This window comes from Hibiscus syriacus, unplaced genomic scaffold (genome assembly GCF_006381635.1).
Source record: "Hibiscus syriacus cultivar Baekdansim isolate YM2019G1 unplaced genomic scaffold, ASM638163v2 tig00112498_pilon, whole genome shotgun sequence".
NCBI lineage: Eukaryota > Viridiplantae > Streptophyta > Magnoliopsida > Malvales > Malvaceae > Hibiscus > Hibiscus syriacus.
In genome coordinates this window covers 1,595,718-1,621,310 of record NW_024063347.1, presented here as the reverse complement: position 1 = coordinate 1,621,310, position 25,593 = coordinate 1,595,718, and the positions used below count along the sequence as shown (strand labels likewise).

Sequence of the window (25,593 nt, the reverse complement as noted above, 5' to 3'; positions counted from 1 at the left end):
AAACCTTTTTATTAATTAAGGATGATTATATGGTCGGATATTTTTGAAAGACTTATTTATTTAACAATGAATTCTTAAATATCCCTATGCAGTTATTATACTCGACTCCGTAATCTCTAGGAATAATAACCATTCTTCGTCCGGACCCAACAACGATAATCCGAAATCGGATACTTTTGCGGTCCAAGTTGAATCTAGAAGAATGTTGGAGGACTTGATGTCGCGGTGTATGACTGGTGGTACTGCATATTCATGCAAGTACTCAATCCCTCTCGCGGCGTCTAATGCGATCTTAAGCCGTGTAGCCCATGTCATGAAGTGTAAAGATCGGGGCTTGTGGAGATGGTCGTGGAGTGTGCCATTGTTTATGTACTCGTATACCAGTACACGCTCATCGGCTTCTTCGCAAAATCCCATTAGTCGGACAAGGTTTTTGTGGTGGAGGCGAGACAAATATTCGAGCTCGTTAAGTTTTTATCGTCTTGACATTTGATGCCGGTCGCATACGACGAAGTAGTCGTCATTTCAGATCGCTTGATGGCCACTTCACGGCCGTCATCGAACAAGGCTCGGTAGACTGAACCAAAGCTGCCGATCCCCATTTTATGTTCTTCTGAGAAATTGTTGGTGGCTTGAATCAAAATTTCTAAAGAAAATTCCTCCAAACAACGTGTATATCCCATCCTTGTCAATTGTCTCGGACGCTTCCCGAGTACTGCTGGTACTAATGAGGCTTGGAGCTTATCGGAAACAACATTAGCTGACGCACCAGTCTCATCGAGGCGACCTGAGTTATGGATACGGCATCGTCCACCTTTGTAATATCTGAAGACAAAGAAACCAATGACTAGCAACAAAGAGAATGATCCTACACAACCAACAACAAGGAAAGCTACCATTCTTTCATTCAAATCAATGCTTGTGGACCTGTTTTGAGGTTGTGCTGATGGAGCTGATGGCCGGGATGGCGATATCGACACACAAGCTCGGCATATAGATCCACCATTACTGCAAAACGAGCCTGATCCCGACATTGCACCACATGGACATCTATTCCGACATGGCCCTGGTGAAACTTCGGAGAATACCATAGAACTCGAGTTAACTCTTGAATCACCCCAACAAAACAGTGAAGAATCCAACGTTGAAACTCCACAAAAAAACGTTATTCTTTGCTTTGATTGTAATGAAACTATGCCTTTCCAGTTCCTGTGGCAGAGTGAAGTTATTTTGTCCCCAACAGACAACAGTTCCATTAGTCCTCAATGAACAACTTCGATTCAGTCCCAGAGCCAGTGCATTGAATTTCCCCCTCGGCGTATCGTCGACCACAGTCTCCCCCCAACACTCTATATCATTATCTCTGCTGATGGAACAAGAATGGCTAAAGCCAGCAGCAATGACGCTATAATTCCCTCTAGGCTCTTTACCTGAGACACCACCGACGTTTCCATGGCAGCTGATCTTTCCATCTTTTGATAATCCGCACACGAATCCTTCACCGACAGCGATTGAAGAAAAGTTTTGGTATTCGCTGGTATGATTGAATTCAGGCCAATGCCAACATTTAAGGGCGTTGGTTTCAGTAAGACCACAAATGTGGGAGTTTACAGCTTCAAGTTGGATGAGAGATGGACCACTGTAAATTCATTTGAACTCCATGGTAGTACCATTGTCGAAGAATCTCAAACAATGCATGACTGAAACATTGGGTGAGGAAAACGAAGGTGTCAACCCACACAAGAACCCATCCCCAGAGACGATCCCAGTAAAGGAAACATTGGGATTAAAAGGGGTTTAAAAAGCAATTCCGGGAAATGTAGAACAACTGAGAGATGGTGCTAAAGCACACACTAATGTGAGATTCGAAGTTTCAGATATAGAGACTGTGGAGAGTGAAAAAGTGAATGAAATAAAGAGAGAAATATTGAAGAAGAGAGGAGATGAAAGTGCTGGGATTTGCAGAAGAAACGATCCATTGAACTAGTTTGGATGCAAGTATTTTCATGGTGGGACGAAAGATGATGTAATTGGGTAAATAAAGGGATTGTTGGAGTGGGATATTGAACACGGTCTGAAGATTTTGTTTGATGGAGTTTTGAGATCAAGTCCTTTGGAAAGCTAGAAGAAGCCTGCTGCGTGTGGAACTCGAGCCTTGGGTCAACATTTGAAACTACACCGCCACTCTATTTGTTCCGTTTGTTCACACCATAACTCTTGCTTCAACTCTATTAAATAATTATAAATTTTATTTTTTATTCTAGGGTAAACTATGCGAATAGTCCCCTATATTTTCGGTCTGACCAACTTTGATCACGAATTTGAAAATTAAGAGAAAATGATCCCTAACGTTTTCGATCCGTTTGATTTTAATCCTTAGTGTTATCGATCTGTTTGATTTTAGTCCCTGAGTCATTAACTGTCATTCAATTTTACTCTCTCAACCATGTTAGAGACTTAAACAAAAGGAGGATAACGACAATTAATAACAGAGGGACTTAAATCAGACGGACCGATAATATAAGGGAGCATTCACTCTTAATTTTTAAATTTGTAACCAAAATTAATCAGACCGAAAATACAAATTCTTAATAATTACTTGCTATAGAGATTGTTGAAAGGACAACATAAATTCTTAGTTATTAATTGTAGACTCCTTAATAATTAAAACAACCGATTAAATTGATCGTTCTACAAAAACTCTCTTTGACCTATTTTCTACGAGTCATCACTGAAAGTATATTAACCATCGAATTTGTTTCTCTCTGAATTTGAGCACCATAACTTTACATTCTTGTTCCAGTAGCCTTCTAATTGATTCAACAAGGACAATACTCGCTAAAGTAGTTGAGAAAGACATCATAATTTTCTTAACCTTTGCATTATCAATCTCCAATTTTACTTTGCGATTGTCAAATCCACATGCATGCACCAATACGTTATGGATTATTTAAAAAAGAATTATTTTAAGAAATAAAATATTATAAGAAACGCGTGCAGGAATTAGACATTATTCTTTTGATGGCCGCTTCATTTCGTTTGTTTCAAAGTAATTGTAATTATAAATAATTTCAACCGCGTCAAGGCTCAAGTGTATTGGGTTTTGATAGTGTTACGTAATCTGTTTTGGTAAACCCGTACCTTTATATTCTAAAATAATAAATGCTTATTTTGTAATGAAGTTAAAATCATAATGATAAAATGGATAAATTGTAAATTTATTTATTAAACTTTATTTTTTCTTCTATTTTATTTTTTTGTATTTTGTATTTTTTTAATTTATTTACTAAGTTTTATATATTTGTTTTTGTTTGTTATTCAACCGTTATTTTAATTAACGGCCGGGGTGCTCACATAACTCTTGACTTATTTTAATAATAAAATCTGTCACGTATACAACCATCATTTTCTTTCGTCTCTTTCCTTGAGCCACCATCATCTTCAACTCTTGACTGCCATTGGACCAACTTAGATTCTAATCGCCAATCGTGGTTTTGGCCATTGTGTCGTCCGTCGCTCTACCATCGCTGACTGCATGTATGGAAAGAATATTCAATCCTCCACTGATATCAAAAGAGATAAATCTCGTAATGGAAAAGAAAACCCAAGAATTAAATCCGTCAAATCTTTGGGATTCAAGTCAAAACCAAAGAGTGAAGTTAGTTGAATTATCGAAGGACGACCTGAGAAACCTTCAACTGGAGAACGCCGGTTCGTAGCTGAACCACAACAGTCGATGTCGTTATGTGAATTTCAATCACAGTCGTGGTATAACGTAAGATTATCATCGGAGCAAAGAAAAGAAACCAGTTTGACTTTGCAGCCATCAAAGATCTGTGAACGAACGTGCTTGAGAAAGGGCATTGGCAGTTGGTTGCATTTTGGATGTGTATGAACACTGCAGAAGCTGATAATCCTGGTGCTCTAACTGTAGTTCGCTGTTTACGTGCCATAAGCACAATAAGTCGTTTGATATCATTTGTCATGTCATAACGTCATTAACTATTGAGTGAAATAAGAGAGAGAATAAAGTTCAATGAATAAATTTGTTATTTTCCCTAAAGGTCACGGGTTCGAGTACTAGTAGGGATACGAATTTTCATTATCATTTGATTAATAGTCTTTGAACAAATATTGTCTTATAATTACCCCATATATATAAAAAAATATATATATAATGTTATCAAAAATTATAAATAAATACTATCAATCGTCTTAAAATATTAAAAACACTATAATAATAAAAATATATCTAAAAATGGTAGAATTTGAATTACTCGTTACGATTAGAATTAATGGCACATTACCCGAGTGGGACCGGGCACGTAACCTGCCTCTACCTACATCAACCCTTAACATTTTCAAGTAACTTGGTATCGTTATCCGAGTTGGTAAAGGAATTTTAATTAGAGAAAAAGGTGAAAAATGAGAATATATAGATAACAAGGTTTCAGCCACAATCCAACAAAAATGAATTCCAGAAAACGCGAAGCTTTATATATTTATCCGAATATATAGATATGTTGTTACAAACATTTCGAAAAACACTAGAGAAAACCGTTACCAATTTTGTCTGCTGAAATGGAGCTGCAAGGCTCAGCATCCGTAAGCATCTTCACCACTTCTCTCATTGAAGGCCGCAGATTCGGAAGCTTCGCTGTGCACAAGATCCCAATCTTCAACACCTTAATCATGTCGACTCCAGCACTCTCCACCGCCACTCGATCGTCCAGAGCCTTTACAACATTTTCGTTATCACCCAGATGGCTTAAAACCCAGTACACTATATCTTTCCCTTCCCCATACTCCTCTTCAATCGATCCTTTACCTGTTACCAGCTCTAGTAGCACCACTCCAAAACTATACACATCACTCTTCTCTGTCACTTTTAGAGTATATGCCACTTCTGCCAAAGCAAATCATAAACTAAAACATTACATACATAGATACCTACATATAACCCAAATATTTACTTTGAAAATTGCTAAAAGGACTCACCAGGAGCAATATAACCATGGGTGCCAGCAAAGCTGCTGTATTCAGATCCCTTGAGGGATTTTTCAGCAACCTTTGCAACACCAAAATCAGCAATTTTTGGCTCATAATCCTCATCTAGTAGAATGTTGCAGGATTTTATATCCCTGTGAATGATAGGAGGTGAACAATCATGATGCAGATAAGAGATGCCTTTAGCAGCTCCCAATGCAATTTTATATCTTAGGTACCAATCCAATTCTGGCTTTCCACCTTTGTTCTCTCGCCTGAGTGCTTCATATACATTGCCGTTCGACATGTATTCGAATACCAAATAGTTCGACCCTCCTTTCATTAAACAAGCATAGAGTTTAAGTATGTTTCTATGTCTGATCTGCCCCAAGATGTCCATTTCAGCGGCCAAAACCTTCATACCATCCCCCTTCCATAGTTCTTTTACAGCGACGACACCGCCCATTTTCTTCAAATCGAGCCGATAAACTCGTCCAGTACCGCCACTTCCGATCAGATTTTCTTCCTCCAGATTACATATTTCGTCCGGATCGATATCCATGTGGTGAAAAGATGCAAGTTTCCATTTCGAATTCACTCCCTTTTCGCCTTCCAAACCGTTTTCGATGTCGGATTCTCTAAGCTTGAAGTTCTTGTAGCTCACAAAAAGTAGGCCGGCTAGAACAAGAAGAAAAGCAACTGCCATAACAATAAATACAAACAATTTGCCCCCCAACACCCTCTTATGGCCCTGTCCTTCATTGCAGACATTCAACACGGTACCGTTCATAACTGTTTTTGAATATTGGTCGATACAAAGTCCCTTATTCCCAAGAAAGGCTTCATCTCCACCTATTGTTAAAAGATCAGGAGGAACATTTCCAGAAAATTGATTCTCGGACAAATCAATAGAACTTAGCCTCAAATTTTCCAGATTCTTTGGAATCGGACCAGTGAGCTTGTTTCCAGAAAGATTCAAAGAGTTCAAAGAGCTCATGAGTGAAAGTGTTGATGGGATATCTCCATTGAATTCATTATCAGCAAGATTCAAGTCCACCAACCTAAAACAATCACCGATTTCATCTGGTATGGATCCAGTTAATGAGTTTTCCTCAAGATGCAAGGAAGATAACTGCTTCAAAGAACCAATTTCAGCGGGTAGATTGCCAGAAAAGCTATTATTATTCAAAAGAAGCCTCTCTAAGTTTGCCAACTTGCCAAGCTCTGATGGAAGATTACTTGAAAATCTATTGTTCTTCAAAACCAATTGATTTAAGCTGATGGAAAATGCAATCATGGGGTTTATCCCTCCACTAAACTCATTATCACCAAAATCAATCATGGTTACCTTTGGAAGTGCCCAAACTCCATCAGGAATTTTCCCAGAAAGATGATTCTTATTGATCCTCAACCTCTCCAATGAATTGCATTCGACATACGAATCCGGGAACTCTCCGGAAAAGTTGTTGTCAAGTGCCAATAACAGCCTTAGTTTCCTGTTTCCACACAGGAACCTGGGAAATTCACCTGAAAATTGATTCTCCGATATGTCGATACTGTCCAGAGGCGAAAATCGACCGAAATTCGCAGGAAACATCCCGGAAAAGTTGTTTCTATAAACAGAGAAGCCTATAAGATGACGCATATCACCAAACCCTGCAGGGATTTCTCCAGAAAAGAAGTTGTTATAACATTGAAAGACCACCAGATTCTTCAGATTTCCAATCCCTTCGGGCAATGTCCCATACATCTGATTCGACGAGATGTCAATTTCCCGTAGCAGAGAAAGATCAGCAATCCCTGGTGGCAACTCACCAGTAAAATTGTTGCAGAACAGCTCAATCTTGGTAAGGTTTTTCAATTTGGAAATGGAACTCGGAAAATCCCCAGAAATCTTGTTCCTTGAAATATCTAATGTCTGTAAAGCATTCAACTCAAAGATAGACTCTGGAATCTGTCCTCTACGGTTGGACTTAGCTAGAAATAGCCAAGTTAATTTCTTCAAATTCCCAATACCCTCCGGAACCTCACCTTCATCGTAATGGTTACCGGCCAAACCAAGATAAACCAGACCAGTTAAGTTCCGGACCCAACTTGGAAACCTCCCAGAAAAGAAGTTGACAGACAAATCAAGAACCTTCAAGTTTTGAAGCCCAGAAAGATCTGGTATGGTTCCAATCATTGCATTCCAGGAAATATTCAAAACCCTGAGACTGGAACAATTGTTTAACTGAGGAGGAAGTTTCCCGGAAATGAAATTTTGAGGCAAATAAAGGATTCTAAGACTGTTAAGTGTTGAAATGGAAGGTGAAATTTCGCCGGACAGGGATTTGTTCGCAAGTGAAATTGCAGTGACACTGCCTGAAACTGGATCACAGTTGACTCCATAGAATTTGCATATAGATTCTGATTCTTTCCAGGAATCTAAAACGTTTAAAGGGTCTCTCAACATGCTTTTGAAGTTGAGAAGAGCTCGGGTTTCAATGGTGAGAGACAAACAAGGCGGGAAAACAACTGAAAACAAGATCGAAACCAGGGAAAGACATTGGATTCGGAAGGGTGAAAATGGGTGTTTAGCCATTGTTGAATCCTTGAAGATCATAATTCAGGATCTCAAAGAAGGTATAAAATTAGAATTAGGAAACCGAATTATTGACATTTGTCAGGGATAATTCCAATACCATCCTGGCAAGTGGTAAAATCTGAAACAGAAAGACACACAAATCACAATTACCTAATCAAAATGGATGAATTATTATGACTTTATTCGGACAAAACATTAAAATAAACAAATCTTTGAGCGAAGTAGGTTTCAGATTTTGCTGATGAGGAGGGAGAGAAACTGATGTGACGTTGAGACGTCAATTTTGTTTGTAGCTGTGGATTACTATTCGGTATTGATAAATTAATTAATCATTAAGCATTATTATTGTAGGAGAGAAAGAAGGAAAAATAAGATGACTTGGGCAGGCTTTGAAGTTACTCATGATTACAGAGATTCTTTTGTTAGAATGGGTTTTCATTTGTTCAGCAAGTAAAGCAAAGAAATGATTAAAAGAAAGAAGGATTCTTGACTAGAAAATATCAAAAAAGATTAGTTGAAATCATGAATAATTCTTGGATTGATCATAAATATAATAAAAGGTTGCTTTTTTAGGTTATTAAGCTAATAATTCATTAGATTATAGCACTAATCATAAACAAAAGCTAATAATAATTTGTAAGTAAAAAAATCGAAGTACCGAGAGGAAACTGAGGGTGGAATCCAAGAATATAATAGTACTCTGTTTCCCAGGAAAAGGCCTGGTCTTTTAAGTTTGACTATCTAAAGCTTTACATTTCTCGAGAAAATAGCAATTGTTTTCTCCTTTATAAGGGCTATTCTTTGGGCATACTAACACTGAAACTGAACTCAAACTTAAATCAAGAAGATTGCAAAATCTCTGTTTTATGATAAGAAACAGTAAATAAATCAGAGTAAAAGCAGGTGTGATGATTATAGTAAATAAAATCCAGGTTTGGAAATGAAATGAATGATTTGAGTTTGATGATGAATAATGAAGAGATAAATCTTTGAGACGAAGGTTGAATTAGTGGGGAAGGAAATGTAAACATCATTCGTCGTATCGATGATGTGTAAATGATTTGAGCGCCTTAGGAAACGGTGTAGGTGGTACTTCATTTCTGTATTATAATAGAAATTTATTTTATAATTAGAATTTCTTTGGTATTCTACGTCCATCTAATACCTAAATTTTTGGAAGATTCTTATTTAATTTTTGAAATTAAAAATATATTTTAAGTTGGTAAAATATTTAAAAATTATCAGTAAGTATTTTAAATTTTTAGGCTTAATCTAAAAAATATATATTCAAATTATACTTTTTTCGTTTAGGTTTTAAATTTTTTTCGATTAATTCAAATGTTTAATATTACAATTATTATTATTATTAGTGTCTCGACTGTAATGACTATTAAAAAATTATTAAATGACACATATGATAATTTTAAAAAATTTAATTTAAAATTTTAAAAATATTATTATATATAAAAAACCTAGTCCCCGTAAGCAGTGTCCTCCTTTCCGTCGTTCTACAAACCTCCCAATAGCGTTTAAAGTCGAAAACTCCCCCAGTGTGAATGCGAGCACCCTCGAATTATTTCCCAGATTACATATCTCCACCCAAATGTGAGCACAACCATCCCTTCATTAGTTCTCATATTGAATGCCTCTCCTGCGTCGTTATTCAAATAAAATTAAAATTAAAAATTTAGGGTCCGCGAAATTTAGGTTTAGATGGTTTAGAATAACAATTAATAAAGAGAATAGCCTATTACGGGATAGATAGTGATTGGTGATTTGATGTTTAGCGAAGGTGACAGTGATTGTCAAGTCGGGCGACTGTTATTAAGTGCTGGGTTGGGTTGCCGGCATCTTGTTGTCGAGTGGAGGTTCAATCAGGTGAAGGTTCCGTCAACGTTCCGTCAACAGCATTACAGCAATGATAGTGAACGGTAATGACCAGCGTGGGTATAAGAATTTGAAGGCAATCGGTGATAGGTATATTTATCGATCTAACATCGGTCATATTATATTTTTTGATCTAACACTCGTAGTAATAAAGCGCGCCCCTGAATCACGTTATACGCTGATTTGACGTCACGTGGGTATAGCGCGCCTCCTGCCCCGCGATATACGATGATCTGGCGCCACGTGGGTATAGCGCGCCCCCTGATCCGCGCTATACCTGAATATATGACACGTGGGGTATAACGCGGTACAGGGGGCGCGCTAAACCCCTAAATACCCAACCCTACATGTCCTCATCCTCCCTATATATACTTTAATCCTTAATCACTTTTATCACATCAAATTCTCTTAAATTCTCTAAATTTCTCTCAAATACTCTATCTTTTTAATATATATTTTATAATATATTTTACTATTATGTATTTATTTTATTTAATATTTTACTAATATAATTCTTTTGCAGATATATAATGGAAGGTAGTCTACTTCGCTCGGATGGAAATCATATATCTCTACACTTTGCTGATACGGTAACATTTTAACGTTTTAATTTAATTTAAATTATTAGTAATATTTAGTTGATTTATTTAATGCATGATTATTAGATTGAGAATTAAATATCTCGACACTTTGCTGATACGGTAACATTTTAACGTTTTAATTTAATTTAAATTATTAGTAATAATTAGTTGATTTATTTAATGAATGATTATTAGATTAAGAATTAATTTTTGTAATTATTTATTTTTAGGATAAGAACCATGTATTAGATCCTTTTATTAGGAATCTTAAGTTAGTGATACCCAGCCGTGTCTTGCCGTATTTAGTAGAGGCTGAATTCGATTACATAGGTAAATATCAGGGTCACTGTAAGATAGAGCCAGACCTGATTTCTGCCTTAGTAGAGCGGTGGAGGCCGGAGACCCACACATTTCATCTTCCGTGCGGAGAGTGCACGATCACGCTTGAGGATATTTCTATGCACCTGAGGCTTCCGGTGGATGGAGATGTGATATCGGGGATAGCTTCCGGTTCTTGGACTACTTTATGTCGAGATAGTCTATGACGTGTCCCGAAAAATTTTATCGGAGGTATGAAACCGTTAAATTGATTAGATGACAATTTTCGGGAGTTGAGCGCAGATGTCTCTGAGGATGAGGTTAAGATGTATGCACGGGCATGCATACTGCAGCTGATAGGAGAGTTGCTGATGCCAGACAAATCGCGCAACCTAGTTCACTGCATGTGGTTGCAACATCTTAGCGACTTTCGTCTCGCCAGATCATTCAGTTGGGGCTCGACAGTTTTGGCTTTGCTGTACAGGGAGATGTGTGGAGCCACTGACTACAGACGTAATGCTATCGGCGGATGTCTCCTACTGCTGCAGTCTTGGGCATAGTATCGATTGCCCTTTTTATGTCCCGTTATGAAGAACTCATTCGTATTTCAACTACTTCTGAGGTAATTATAAAACTGATTTTATATATTAATAATTTTATACAGCGTGTAACAATTTTTTTCCCTTAAATAGGTGGTCTACTGATAGGAAAAATCATCATGAGCTACTTGATGATTTATAAAAAATTAGGGTGCTAATCGATCAGAAGATTGGCACACATGTATGAATTTTAATATTTAAAAATCGATTTTAGATTATAGTTATATAATTAGATTATTATTTTGATAAAAATTATATATTATTTGTTTTAGTTTGAATGAGTGTCATATTCTACTAATGATGTGAGGGCGGTGATCCCACTTGAGTTGAGGGGTCCATCAGATGTTTGGATGGCGATGGTCCCTCTGATCTGTTATGAGACCGTCGAGTGGCACTCCACTGTAGTCGGGCTGTCAACTTGATCAACTTGTTCAGTCAGCCCATAGTGTGAGCTTAAAGATAAACCCCAAACAGCACGCACTTGAACAAAATGTGCATACATCTCAATAGCGGCGTCTGAATAATTACTTTGAGCTTCAACCATCATTTGAACATCATCATTGTTCGAAAGTTCGAACGTTGTATAAGTTAATGGCAACAATGATGTTGGAAATATGTACTGCAACGACGACATTCTTCTGTTAACATGAATCTTTCTCGAAATCTTCGTTATCAGCTCCTCAAGAGTTATGTTTCTCTTGAATGATATTTTAACACGCTCATTTGATACGAAAACAACGCCGGTTTCATCTTCTCGAATTTCACCATCATAATAAACAATAGTTGAAAGTCGCATCATTCTTTGAGTTTTAAAGTGCGACAATATTATATCTGCAAAAAAAAATAACTTAAACAAACCTGATTAAATAAATTATATATGAACGAAAATATAACACAAAAAAAATTTTACACATCATTGTAAATAATTTAAATAATATAATTTTATATTCTTACCTGCACCGTAAAACTATTTTGACGTATGCTCTAGCTTTTCAATTTTACAAACATAAAAAATAATTAAAAAATAATTAGTATAATAATTTTTCAAATAATGATAATAAACAATAAGTATAATTAAAAAATATAACAAAATTACCTTATAACAAAAAAGCGCACGAACTTATAAATCAAATATAAGAAGATTGTCAAAATTATTACTCGTTGATGGAATTGTTGTATTAATTTATAAGAGATGAGAGATGCGAGGAGATGTGAGAACCGGAGGTATTTATAAACATATAAGGCGCGGTACCTGCACCGCGTTATATGTAATTATTATATAGCGTGGATCAGGGACCGCGTTAAATATAATTTTGGTACGGCGTATAGCGCGGCCCCTGATCCCCGCTATACCCCTACGTAGCGTATAGCGTAGAGCAGGGGGCGCGCTATACCCCACGTATAACCCAGTCAGCGTATAGCGCGGTATAGGGGGTGCGCTATACTCCACGTGGCGTCAAATCAGTATAGAGCGTGGTTCAGGGGGCGCTTTACTGCTACGGGTGTTAGATCGAGAAATATAATCTGACCGATGTTAGATTGGTATATATACCGATCACCTGTGATTTTTGGGGAAAATCGCCGAATTTGAATCAGAAATTTTTAAGTTTTGAGTTTTTTATTTAAAATTTGAGAAAATTTTAGGTTTTTTTTTATAAATATATTTTTTTCAATTATCATAATATGACACATGTTATTTAACAAAAAAATTTTAAAGATCAAAATACTTAAAATAATAATGTTTATAATGTTAGATACCTGAATTCAGGAACGAAGCCATGATTAAATATTGACATAGGCCAAAATATTAGACTTTTTAAGAAAAATACGACGACTTAGTAGATATTTAAACTCAAAATTAAAAAAAAAAGTAATCGTTATTAGACCAAAAAAATTGAAAACATAAGACAATTCTTCCTTAGTTCGACCCCTATTTAATTAAATATGTAATAAATTCTTCTATTTTTTAAATTTAAATACTTATTTTCACATTATCTAAAATACTATTAGATCAAAATTTATCGAATATATAATTATTTTTATCGAGATCTGAGCCCCTTTAAGTCTCAATAGAACTCTGGCCCTATCTGAATAGATTGAAAAATCATGTAAACACTTAAATAAGAAAAAAAATATAATTTAAATATTTTTATATTAACCCATTTTTTTTAAGAATAATGATTAAGTGTCTAAAATGTTTGAATTTTTATAATTGCTACTTTTAAAATTTATAAGGATGGATTAAGGGCATCCGGAAGAAATATTTGAAAGTGAAAGCTTTCGCCTTAAGCACTAGTTCCTACTTTTGTCCACTCGTAGCTGGCCTTATATGAACAGATGCAACAAATTTTACCCATAAACATATATTAATAATCAGAAGGTGTTGGAAATTGGAATCATTCATCTCCATTACGTCTATTATCTATTTCTTATGTGTGTTAGTTATGACTTCCTAACTATTTTAATTCATCCGTCTCTTCTTTCATAGGACTGAAATAAGCCATGTATGAAATCATTATGCAAGCGGCTGCAATTTTTCATATTGTTTAATAAAATATTTAATCTATTTGAATTTTACTTTATTTGTAAATTAAATAATATTTTATTTTTACATAGTCTTATATGAAGATAGTTAAATAATTTAAGAAAATAAAATATACAATAAATATTACTATTAACGATAAATGATAAACTTCGTATGCACCAAAAATAAGAATAACATAGGACATTACATTGACAATTGATTGCAGACCCAATAATATTTTTGAGTGTAAAAAATATATATATTAATGATATAATTTTTTGTACGTGAGATGGACACATAATTGTTTTTGGATAATCACCATCAACAAAATGAATAATTAACATAAAAAATTCAAATTTCAAGGTTATACATATATATTAATAACATAATTTTTTTCATATGAAAGTGGATACAAATAAAATTTTAAGAGAGCACCATCAAGAAAACAAACAATTAGCTAAAAAATCGAATTTCAAAATGAATATATAGAATAATAACACCAACACGTACTATAATAACAGATAAAAACATCCACCGTCTTCAAAAGAAAATATATAGACTTATTACACTAAAGAAAACATATAAAATTCATATATATATAGAATAACTTTAAAATTGATGAAAAAATTGAAATAATGGAGATGAAAGGAATCAACGACTAATTTCCAAGTCGTTGTGAACGAGAGTCGAATAAATTTATTAATTGTAACCAATAGATTATAACATTACAAAATAATACAAATAAAATGCAAGTACAAGAAGAATGTCATAATTATGATTATAACGTCACAAGATCTTAACCCACAAACAATGATTTAGCTTTCAACAAGCATAATGATCTTCCTTTTAATCCAATTAAAGTGCAAGTAGAAGCAAAGAAATGATCAAACGAGCTTTGAACATGGCAAATCTTCTTAAATTGGTAACTTTGTTTACTTGGCTATTCAACACACAATCAAGTTGTTGTTGTGGCATTAACTCGTCAAAAATGATAGTATCATTAAGAGCAATGCTATATATTACAATCTAATTGATTATTAAAATACTACAGCAACATCATGCACCAATTTACATTTTTTTTAAGTTTAGATACCAATTTAAGAATTCTTTACAAAATCAAATATCAATTTGAACAGAAAAAAAGTTCATGTAACAAGTTGAAAATATTATCAAATTTAATTATTAATTTTTTAAAAAGTTATCAAGTTCTTGTATCAATTTGTATATAAAAAAAATACTTCTTTTAAAAATGAAAATAAATAAATAAGACTTGCGACAAATTTAATCCTATCAGTGTAACTAAAAAAGGTTAAAATTACTTAGAATGTTAATTTTATTTCATTTTCTTATTTTTTGATCACTTAGCTTTCAAAATTTACACGGTAATCACTTATTTTATATATCGATTAATCATAAAATTGTCATTCAACTATTAACTCTCATTACATTGTTAAACAAAAAGAGTTAAATTCTAATGTCTCATAAACTGTTTTCAAAATATGAACTTAATACTTTTTACATTTTATTAAATTATAATCTAAAAAACTTTAAAAAAATCTAAAAGTAAAATTTTTGAAATTTTGTATAAAATTTATATTTTAAAAATCCAAATAAATATATATACAATTTTTAGATAATTATAAATTATTAATTATATAATTTTAAATTATTAAAATTATTAAAACTTTTAGTTTATCACTGAACACTACGTTATACTCAAACTCAATATTTCTAAAAATAATAACTATATATTTAACTACTAAAATCCTTGGTTTCATGTTTATTTGAGTTGTTGTTTATCATTAAGTTTGACTAACTTTTTTATTTCGACGGAATAGGGGACTAATAAATTCATTTGATAATTAATTACATTTCAATATATATATTTATATATTAACTCCAACTATGAGAAAAAGAATTATTTGCGTATTGAAATATGTTTGGTTAAATGAATAAAAGATTATTGGAATGTATATTTGACCAAATTGTCTTTATTATATATTTGTATAATATTACAAGTTGGAAAATATTTATATATTTTCTTCAAAAAAAATTTAATTCATAATATTTATATAATTTTTTTACAAAATTAAAAATATAAAAAAGGTTTAATAAAAGGGTAAAATTTTATTTTAACCCCTGAACTTCATATAAAATTTTAATTATAGATTTTTTTTTGTAAATCTAAAATAATTTAAGGATAAATTTGTAATTTAACCTTCGTATAATTTTTATTATTCAATAATCGAAGAAGGTTATTTTTGAAGAAAAAAAAATTAAAGGTATTATAGTCCAAAAAACAGGTAATCCAACAATACCTAAGGAAATGGAGGTAATGACATTCCCGATAATATACCCCAAAAAATCCACTATTGATAATCTTACATTACCGAAAATGAGATTCTCAACCTAACTAAACGTGAGAATGTAGATTATATTCCCATGAAAATCTCACATTCCCGAATCAAACACCCCCTCAAAGATAACAAGACAGATACTGACGTCCTACCTAATACCAAATGTTAGAATGCCACGTCAGAACTACTATGTATCCATCCCGGCCTAATTGATTGAAATGTTCATTACGAATCCTTCGCTTAACTTGTACTTATTGATTTTTTTTCTTTTCATTAATCTATTGAAACATTTTAGTTTAGTTCAAAATTTAAATTATTTGTTTAGCTCGTATTGGATTTCAGTTTCAATGATATTCTTATGTTATTTTATGGTTCATGTTTCATGTTCATAAATGTTCTTCTAAATAATGAACATAAATCTTATGACCCTTTGTCTTTTTCTGTGTCCCTGCAATTAGTTTTTACACGTGTAGTTTTTATTTCAAGGCAATACTCATAATCCTTTTTAAAGAATTATTTTATAACTTTACTTCATCTTCAACCTCTAAACCCATTAGGGTATGTTCATTTTCTGCCTCTTCAAAAGTTACTGGCTCGGGGATATACATCTCTGGTTTACCAATGACAAAGAAGCAACAGAGTTGCTAAGGTGGCTGCAGTCATCTGTTCTACTTCTTTGGAGGTGAACAAAATGCTCATGTTGAAGCTGCACTTGAACGGACACTCTCAACTTATCAATGCCTACATTCAAGGATTCCTTTTGACATAGTTACCATTCTGAACTTGAAAAATATGACCAAATTATGCCCTTTTTATAGCTTCTTTGTTGATTTCCTTGCATGTCAGGTTCGTTCGAATACCAGTTATAGGGGAGGCAAAAAATATGGATGCCACAGGATATGGTGACCTAGGTGGTTTCTTATATGGATTGGTGAAGGGATTATCCCTTGAGAATTGTTGCAACGTATATTCATGTAGTGGTGGATCATGATTCGTTCATCATAATATTTTTTTTCCTTTAACAAGTTGGATCTTCACTGTTTTCAACTTCCTTCTATTTCTCATCAGTTGGCGGTTGCTCTCGTTGTCGTTGTATCAATTAATTTTATGCATTAAGTGTATTACGAGGAGTAGAAGGGATTAAACATGTGTAACCAAACCTGTTATTGTTGATAGCCAGGTTTAAATGAGCCGTCGAACCAATTTCCTTAGCCATTGTAATCCCTTCATGCACAGTTGAATGGATAAATCAGAATAATCCTTCAACAAAAGCCATTAGCCATAAAAATCTAGACCTCCTCCTCATTCTTCAGCAAAAGTCAACTTGGCTCCTTTTCTGCAAGGTCTCGTCTTCATTTAGGAGGGATCGGTATTCTGGATAATTTTCTAGAACATTATGTTGGAAATAAAACACTCACACAAACAACTTTTATTGAAACTCAAACAAATATTACAAGAGTACTCTCACTCAAAAACAAGAACTACAACTCACTCTTATAAGACTTTGCTTCTTCACTCACTTAGAAGCTCTTAATTTTTCTTGATGCTTAAAACTAAAATGGGAAGGGGTATTTATACTACTCAAGAACAATCCTACACCACACAAATAAACTAATTTAAACCATTACAAATTCAACAAATATCTAACTCTCACCTAACTAAATTGATGTAAGCAATGACATCATTAATTAAATGATGTAAGCAATGACATCTTTAATTAAATGATGTAAGTAATGACATCAATTTAGTTTGGGTTTGGGTTTAGGCTCCCATAATGGATCAAGTTTATGATCCAACACCCTCCCTTAAACTTGATCTCGTGACCCCTAGTAGGTTCCTTAATCTTAAGAAGTATTCGTTGGTCAGTGGCTTGGTAAAAATATCAGCAACTTGATCTTGTGACTTCACATATTCAACTTCCACATCTTTTCTTGCAACACACTCCCTTATATAGTGGTAGCGAATATCAATGTGCTTGCTTCGATCATGGAATACTGGATTCTTCGCTAAGGCAATGGCTGACTTGTTGTCGACACAAACCTTGGTAGGCTCTTCTTGTATCAAACCAATCTCCTTCAATAGATTTCTAAGCCAAATTGCATGACAAACACATGAGGTAGCAGCAACATATTTCGCTTCACAAGTGGACAATGTGACAATCGGTTGTTTCTTTGACATCCATGTGAATGCAATATCTCCCATGAAAAATACGAATCCAGTAGTGCTCCTTCGATTATCTATGTCTCCACCCCAATCACTGTCGCTATATCCAACAAGCTTGTAATCATTAGAAACTGAATAGAACAAGCCAAAGTCAATTGTACCTTTCAGATAGCGAAGAATTCTCTTTGCAGCTTTAAAATGGGTGGTTGTTGGGGATTCCATGTAGCGACTAACCAATCCAATTGCGTGAAGAATATCGGGTCTCATGCAAGTTAGATTGCGTAGACTTCCTACCAAACTTTTGAAGAATGTTGGATCTACACTTTCGCCTTCTTCATGTTTGGTCATCTTGATCCCGTATTCTGCCGGTGTGTTTATTGGCTTACAGTTCTCCATCTTGAACTTCTTCAGTATCTCCTTTGCATAGCTTTCCTGTGAAATGAAAATTCCATCATTTTGTTGCTTAACTTCAATGCCAAGGTAGTACGCCATGAGCCCCATGTCTGTCATCTCGAATTCTTTCATCATCACATCCTTGAATTCATTAAACATGCTTGGGTTGCTTCCAGTGAAGATCAAATCGTCCACGTAGAGGCACACGATCAAAATATCTTCATCTTTGATCTTGATATATAGAGCATGCTCGTAGGGACATTTGTTGAAACCATTCTCTTGGAAGTACTTGTCGATTCGGCTATTCCATGCCCTTGGTGCTTGTTTTAGCCCGTAAAGAGCCTTCTTCAACTTCAACACCTTGTCTTCATGCCCTTTGACTTCATAGCCTGATGGTTGCTGAATGTAAAGTTCCTCTTCAAGAACTCCATTTAGGAAGGCGGACTTTACATCCATCTGTTGTATCTTCCACTTGTTTTGAGCTGCCAAAGAAATGATTAGTCTGATAGTCTCCAATCGAGCAACAGGAGCAAATACCTCATCATAGTCAATTCTAGCCTTTTGAATATAGCCTTTAGCAACTAGCCTCGCCTTGTGCCTTTCAATCTCTCCTTTGGCATTTTGCTTTGTTTTGTACACCCATTTGACACCTATCGCCTTATGTCCCTTGGGAAGTGAGGTAAGTTCCCATGTGTCATTCTTCTCGATGGCCTTGATTTCTTCGTCCATCGCATCTCTCCATTTCTTTTCTTGTACCGCTTCTTGAAAGCTCACTGGTTCACAATCGGCAAACAAACAAAATAATGTAAGATTATCTTGTCGTTCAGTTACCTCATAGAGATCTCTAAGGCTTCTTGTGCGTTGCACAACTCTTTCACTTTGACTCCCACTTGACGATGATGAAGGTGATGAGTCTCCTTGAGTGGTTGATGTTGGTGAAGTGGGTGGAGTTGCAAGCCCTTGTTGAGATTCATCTAGTTGCTCCCTCATTGTCTGCTCATCTTCTTCAAACTGAGGAAAGAAATTGAAGTCATCTATATGAGAGTTAAAATCCCATTCTCCTTCTTCGTTGAAGACCACATCTCGACTAATCACAAACTTCTTATTGTCTGGATTGTATATCTTGTAGCCCTTCGAATTAGCATCATAGCCGATGAAGATAAAACTCTCGCTTTTATCATCAAGCTTCGTTCTTCTCTCGTTTGGTACGTGAACATGGGCTATACTTCCAAAGGTTCTCAAGTGGGAAATGCCAGGCTTTCTTCCACTCCATGCCTCTTGCGGTGTCTTTCCCCATACACTTCTTGTTGGAGATCGATTTGACAAGTAGACCGCACACAATACTGCTTCCGCCCAAAATTCTTTGGGTAGTTTCTTGCTTTTGAGCATGCTTCGTGCCATGTCGAGGATTGTTCTATTCTTTCTTTCTGCCACACCATTTTGCTGGGGGGATCTAGGAACTGTCATTGGTCGACGAATTCCATTTGCTTCACAGAACTCTTGAAACTCCCTGGAAGTAAATTCTCCACATCGATCGGATCTCATGGCTTTGATCTTTCTACCGCTTTCTCTCTCCACTGCTGCTTTGAACTTCTTGAAGACTTCAAAAACTTCTGACTTCTGTTTCAAGAAATATACCCAGGTTTTTCTTGAAAAATCATCAATGAAGAGAAGAAAATAGTTATTGTTACCGAGAGAGCTTGGCTTGATCGGTCCACACACATCGGTATGGATGAGCTCAAGTGGCTTCTTAGCTCTTGTCTTTGACTCTTTTGGAAAGCTTTTCCTGAATTGTTTCCCGACTAGACACCCTTCACAGAGCTGGTCAGGATGGTTGATGTGAGGTAGTCCTTTCACCATATCCTTCTTAGATAATAGCTCTAGACCTCCAAAATTGAGATGCCCAAATCGAAGATGCCAAAGCCATGATGCATCTTTGTAGCAAGCTTTCAGGCACTTTGCAACATCATTTTGTATGTTGATCAAGAACATTCTATTCTTTGACATCAGCACTTTAGCAATGAAGTTATTCTTATCATCTTTTATAGAAAGATTATAATTATTTATATGAATATCATAACCTTTCTCTACCAGTTGCCCTAAACTTAAAATGTTACTTTTCATATTGGGCACATAGTAGACATTTGAAATAAATTGATGTCTCCCATCTTTCAAACGGATAAGAATGTTACCTCTCCCTTTCACTGCTATTGTGGAATCATCTCCAAACGAAACATTTCCACTTACTGACTCGTCTAGCTCCACAAACATGTCTTTCCTTCCACACATGTGATTGCTTGCACCACTGTCAAGATACCAGGAATTTGCTTGGCCACCATCAGTTTCCTTTCGTGCTAGAAGAAGAGTTTCTTTGCCATCTGTCTTTTCCTCTACGTAATTGGCCTTCTCCTCAATTTTGTTGTTGGGAGCTCTACATTCTGAAGCATAATGCCCAAATTTTTGACAATTATAACATCGAATTTGAGATTTGTCATACTTTGAGTTTGGATTAATTCTTCCACGGCCTCGTGTTGAGCTTTCTCCTTTCTCATAGTTATTGTTGGAATTGTTATTGTTGTAATTCCAGCCTCGTCCACGACCTCGACTTCCACCTCGTCCATGGCCTCTACCTCTGCCTTGGCCACGTTGGTTTCTATCATTGCGTTGGCTCTCATGCATATCCTTGAGTTGCAGCTTGAGGAGTTGCTCAGTAAACTCATGCTTCTTTTTATGCTTCTCTTCGTATGCTTGCAACGGTCCTTGGAGCTGTTCGATCTTCATTTCTTCCAAGTCTTTAGTTTCTTCAATCGTCACGACGATGTGCTCAAATTTGGGATCCAACGAACGGAGTATTTTCTCTATTATCCTCACATCGTCTAACTTTTCACCATTTCTTTTTAATTGATTAGAAACAGCTACTACTCTTGAGAAATAATCTGAAATAGACTCAGATGCTTTCATGTTTAAGGATTCGAATTCACCTCTTAATGTTTGGAGACGAACCTTCTTCACTTGCTCGGATCCTTTGTAAGAGGTTTGCAGCTTCTCCCACGCTTCCTTGCTAGAGCTTGCACTTGAAATCTTTTCAAAACCATCATCATCTAATGCTTGATAGATGAGGTAGAGAGCCTTCTTGTCTCTCTTTCTTGAATCCTTCAAAGTTGTCTTTTGATCTGGTGTAAGAGTAGCAAAAGCATCATCATCCGCAGGCTCGTTATAGCCTTTCTCTATGATATCCCACACATCTTGTGATCCAAGAAGTGCCTTCATTTTGATACTCCAATTGTCGTAGTTGTTGTTGTTGAGTGTCGGAACTTGGAATGGTGCCATACCATTTGCCATATCTCTCAATATAATGAGATTTTGTAAAATCCGATTGCACGGATGAATCCGGAACGATGAAAAAAAACTTTGGAGGGACTTGGACAACTCGGTCAAGGGCTCCAACTCGGCTGACTCAGCTCAACTCGGTGAGTCAACTCGATTTTCTGGCAGCAGTCTTCCGGCGGTGCGTGGCGGTGCGTCAGAACTCAGATTGAGAAAATTCTGGCGGCGTCGTATTCCTCTCGTCGAGACCTTCGATCTTTCCAACTCGCTCTGATGTCACTTTGTTGGAAATAAAACACTCACACAAACAACTTTTATTGAAACTCAAACAAATATTACAAGAGTACTCTCACTCAAAAACAAGAACTATAACTCACTCTTATAAGACTTTGCTTCTTCACTCACTTAGAAGCTCTTAATTTTTCTTGATGCTTAAAACTAAAATGGGAAGGGGTATTTATACTACTCAAGAACAATCCTACACCACACAAATAAACTAATTTAAATCATTACAAATTCAACAAATATCTAACTCTCACCTAACTAAATTGATGTAAGCAATGACATCATTAATTAAATGATGTAAGCAATGACATCTTTAATTAAATGATGTAAGTAATGACATCAATTTAGTTTGGGTTTGGGTTTAGGCTCCTATAATGGATCAAGTTTATGATCCAACACATTAAACTCAGAAACTTGCTCCTCTGGATACGAAGTTTCATTTTCGGCTTCCTTTTCATTTATTTTTACTTTATCGAGGGTATCACTTGTTGAAAAATATATTATTGTCAAACGAGGCACTAGCACTGATTAAATAATTAAAAATAAGTAAAAAAAGAATTGATCAATTGTGTCATGATATTAATCACTGCCTTAAAAACGAATTCGTTCCAATATGTGTAATCGCTATAATAGATGAATGATTCATTGAAGTTAGCAGTATAACACAACTCTCCAAATCTCATATACCCGAAAAGGGTGTGAACTCAGATGATACTACTCTTCTCTCAACTCAAAACAATACTCAAGAAAATTTATAAAAATCAAAGAGTGTTTCAAAGCAAATATCACTTGCTTAATGATATATACCAAAAGAATAAAATTATTGATTATTTATAAGTTAAACAGTGAGGATAAGAATATCATTTCCAAAACACAATTTAAAAATATTTATAACAAAATTAAATAACATTTTGAGATGAGTTAAATTTTAGGCATTATCAACACCACTCTCCTCTAAAGGAACCATCTTAACCCCTTTAGGCTGCATGAACGACACTACCCATTGATATTGAATTTGCACCATATGAATCATTACCCATAGGTTCTATTGCAACATATGTTTATTGGCTTTAGAAGTATTACATGAGTCTTGCTATGAAATGAAAACTACACGTGTAAAAAAACAATTAGAAAGGCATATAAAGGGACAAATGATTCAAGTGAGTTTAAACTACATGTTAACGTGTAATTTACTAGTTAACGATTCAATGATATAATTGAATTTAAAATTAAAATTTAGTGATATAATCCTATAAATTTAAAGTTTAATGGTAAAATTAATACTAAACATAAAGTTCAGTAGTACAATCATATCTATTTAAAGTTCAATGGTTAGATTGATACTAAACTTAAAATTCAGTGATATATATTGTAGTTTACCCTTGATACGACCAAGCCGAGTTCCCAACTATAAGAGTTTCTTCATTCAGATTCGGACAGTGGAAATCTTTCGTGGGTGAAGGAGAAGCATATAAGTAGGCATCACACCTATCCAATGGCTGACGGTAAAGACCCAACGAGAAGGATGACAAGAACTTTAGTTTGATAGTTCCAAATATCTGAAGAAAGTCCTTGTTGTCTATAGTACTTCAGCTTAAAAAACAAAACTCAAATTCCCAACAATTCAAAATGGCAAACTATAAGATAATTAATTTATTCGAGTTTTCTATTAAGGTTGAGAGATAAACTCCTGGGCTCGATATACAATTGAAGCATAGAAATCTGAATCTAATGCTTAAACTTGGCAAGTTGATAAACATTTATGGGATAAACTTCGGTTTGAAGGAAAGAAGTGAAAGCCTTGGTTGCTATTTCTACATTCACTGCTTCCGTGGGATGAAGCCCATCAAAGAACACATGAGCACTCCTTTCGCTACATGTCTTCCCACCTTGCTTGCATAATGTCCCACTCCCTCCTAATTGTGCCGACGGCACCACTTCACAGCATTCATTGTTAGCATCTTTGAAACCTTTGGAGGAAGGGTTTTCGATTATGTCGCTTATAATCTTGTAGGAGTTGACAAAGACAAGACTGGAATTCGGCATGTCGGATTTAGCCACATCAATCAATGATTTCAACCCGTCGTTGAAGAGCGTCGCCGCCTGGTTCAGAGCTTCGATGCACCTGCTCCCGTTACGCCGTGCGTTCAACATCGGGTAACATCCCAGTGGATTTACCGACATCAACACGAACTTCCTTGCTCCTAATGTGTACAGCTTCTGCAACAACCAACCATGTTTACATTTGTTTTTTTTCTTCCTTAAACAGATAAAGACAGTTAATATCGGAAAAGAAAGCACCTTGAGTTGGAGGGAAAGGGAGTTGGTGAGATTGGCAGTGAAATCTTGAAGGGTGAGATTGTTGTCACCTCTTCTGAGAAAATAGTTGAAGGAATAGTCGTTCCCTCCAGTTCCCACTACGAACATGTAGTTTTTAATGAACTCACTGCTTCCTCTTTTGCACCCAAGCTGTTTCTCCAGTTCCGGCAGTGTAATCTCCTCGAAGTTTCTTATTTGTTGGTTTAGGGTTATCACTTGCCGCTGTAAATTTGCAGTTTCAATTGCTAATTAATTACTTTCTCATAATCATTCGTATTACCTCTAAGATGGGACGATAAAGACTGGTTACTTATACTATCCTCAAAGAGAAAATTCAAATAAGCTTGGGAAAGCCATATTTATGCTATTTTATTTAATATGAAGATGCCCACAATTGTTGGCTATCGACTGGGACAAGACAAGTGGACACACGTTAAATATTCGTCAAATACCACCACTTTAAACTTTAAAGAAACAGTTGGTTTTAGCAAAAAAATTAACACTTTAGTTTAAGTTAAACTTACTTAAAAGACGCTAAATTACTTACCACTAAACCTAAGGTATCTGCAACATGAAGATGGTGAAGTTGAAGTGCAAGCAGTGGTTGGTGAAAAATGATGGTAAACAGGAAATTTGACTTACCGCAGCAAAACCGGTTTCGTCCAATATACCAGAGGCACCAGAGGCGAAGTTGACGCCATGAATCACTCTGCTTCCCTTTGTTGAAGGATCAGAAAAGGGTGGAATAAGACGAGGGAGCTTAAACATTTCAGCGAGCAGGTCGACGACGTTTTTGCCGTTGGTAAAGCGACCAGATGGTCCGCCAGGGAAGTCGATCCCATACGGCAAGAAATCAGCTTTAGCCAGGGAGTCTTGAAGGAAGTTGTTGTTTCCGTTGTCCACCAACGAACTACCAAATATAAACATTCCTCTGATATTGTCTCTTCCTTCACCCTTGCTTTGAAAGAAACAGGCCAAGAGTTGAAGACATAAAAGGATAACGCCATCGACTGTTCTTTTGGCCATTATTTTAGGAGCTTCTTTGTCAGGCTGAGATCTGGTTTGAGGGATTGATTGATTGCAATTTGTGTGGAAAGAGCGGAAGGACTTCTTATTTATACAAGAGCAAGGCAATGCGAGTCTTCATTGTTCAGATGCTTGCTAATAATTACCGCCTCTAATCTCTAATGGTTTAGTTTCTTTAATTTTATTTTCTTAATTTAAATAACATTTTAAACTTAAGTGGTTTCTATTATTATATTTAAAAATA

General features: G+C 35.4%; 2 protein-coding genes and 1 pseudogene across 2 annotated transcripts; all 3 read right to left on the bottom strand.

Annotated features, from left to right (window-relative positions):
- Positions 1–84: 84 nt before the first annotated feature.
- On the bottom strand, positions 85–3,986 carry LOC120180642 (annotated as a pseudogene).
- A 489-nt stretch (positions 3,987–4,475) lies between these two features.
- On the bottom strand, positions 4,476–7,772 carry LOC120180538 (receptor protein-tyrosine kinase CEPR2-like). Its single transcript, XM_039185849.1, has 2 exons — positions 4,999–7,772; positions 4,476–4,906 (listed from the first exon to the last, which is right to left on the bottom strand). The coding sequence occupies exons 1-2, from the start codon at positions 7,586–7,588 to the stop codon at positions 4,548–4,550; spliced, it is 2,949 nt and encodes a 982-aa protein (XP_039041780.1). The 5' UTR covers positions 7,589–7,772; the 3' UTR covers positions 4,476–4,547.
- Positions 7,773–23,697: 15,925 nt separating this feature from the next.
- Positions 23,698–25,364, bottom strand: LOC120180537 (GDSL esterase/lipase At1g29670-like). Its single transcript, XM_039185848.1, has 3 exons — positions 24,966–25,364; positions 24,306–24,545; positions 23,698–24,224 (listed from the first exon to the last, which is right to left on the bottom strand). Exons 1-3 carry the CDS (start codon positions 25,347–25,349, stop codon positions 23,733–23,735), a joined length of 1,116 nt encoding a protein of 371 aa, XP_039041779.1. The 5' UTR covers positions 25,350–25,364; the 3' UTR covers positions 23,698–23,732.
- Positions 25,365–25,593: the final 229 nt, after the last annotated feature.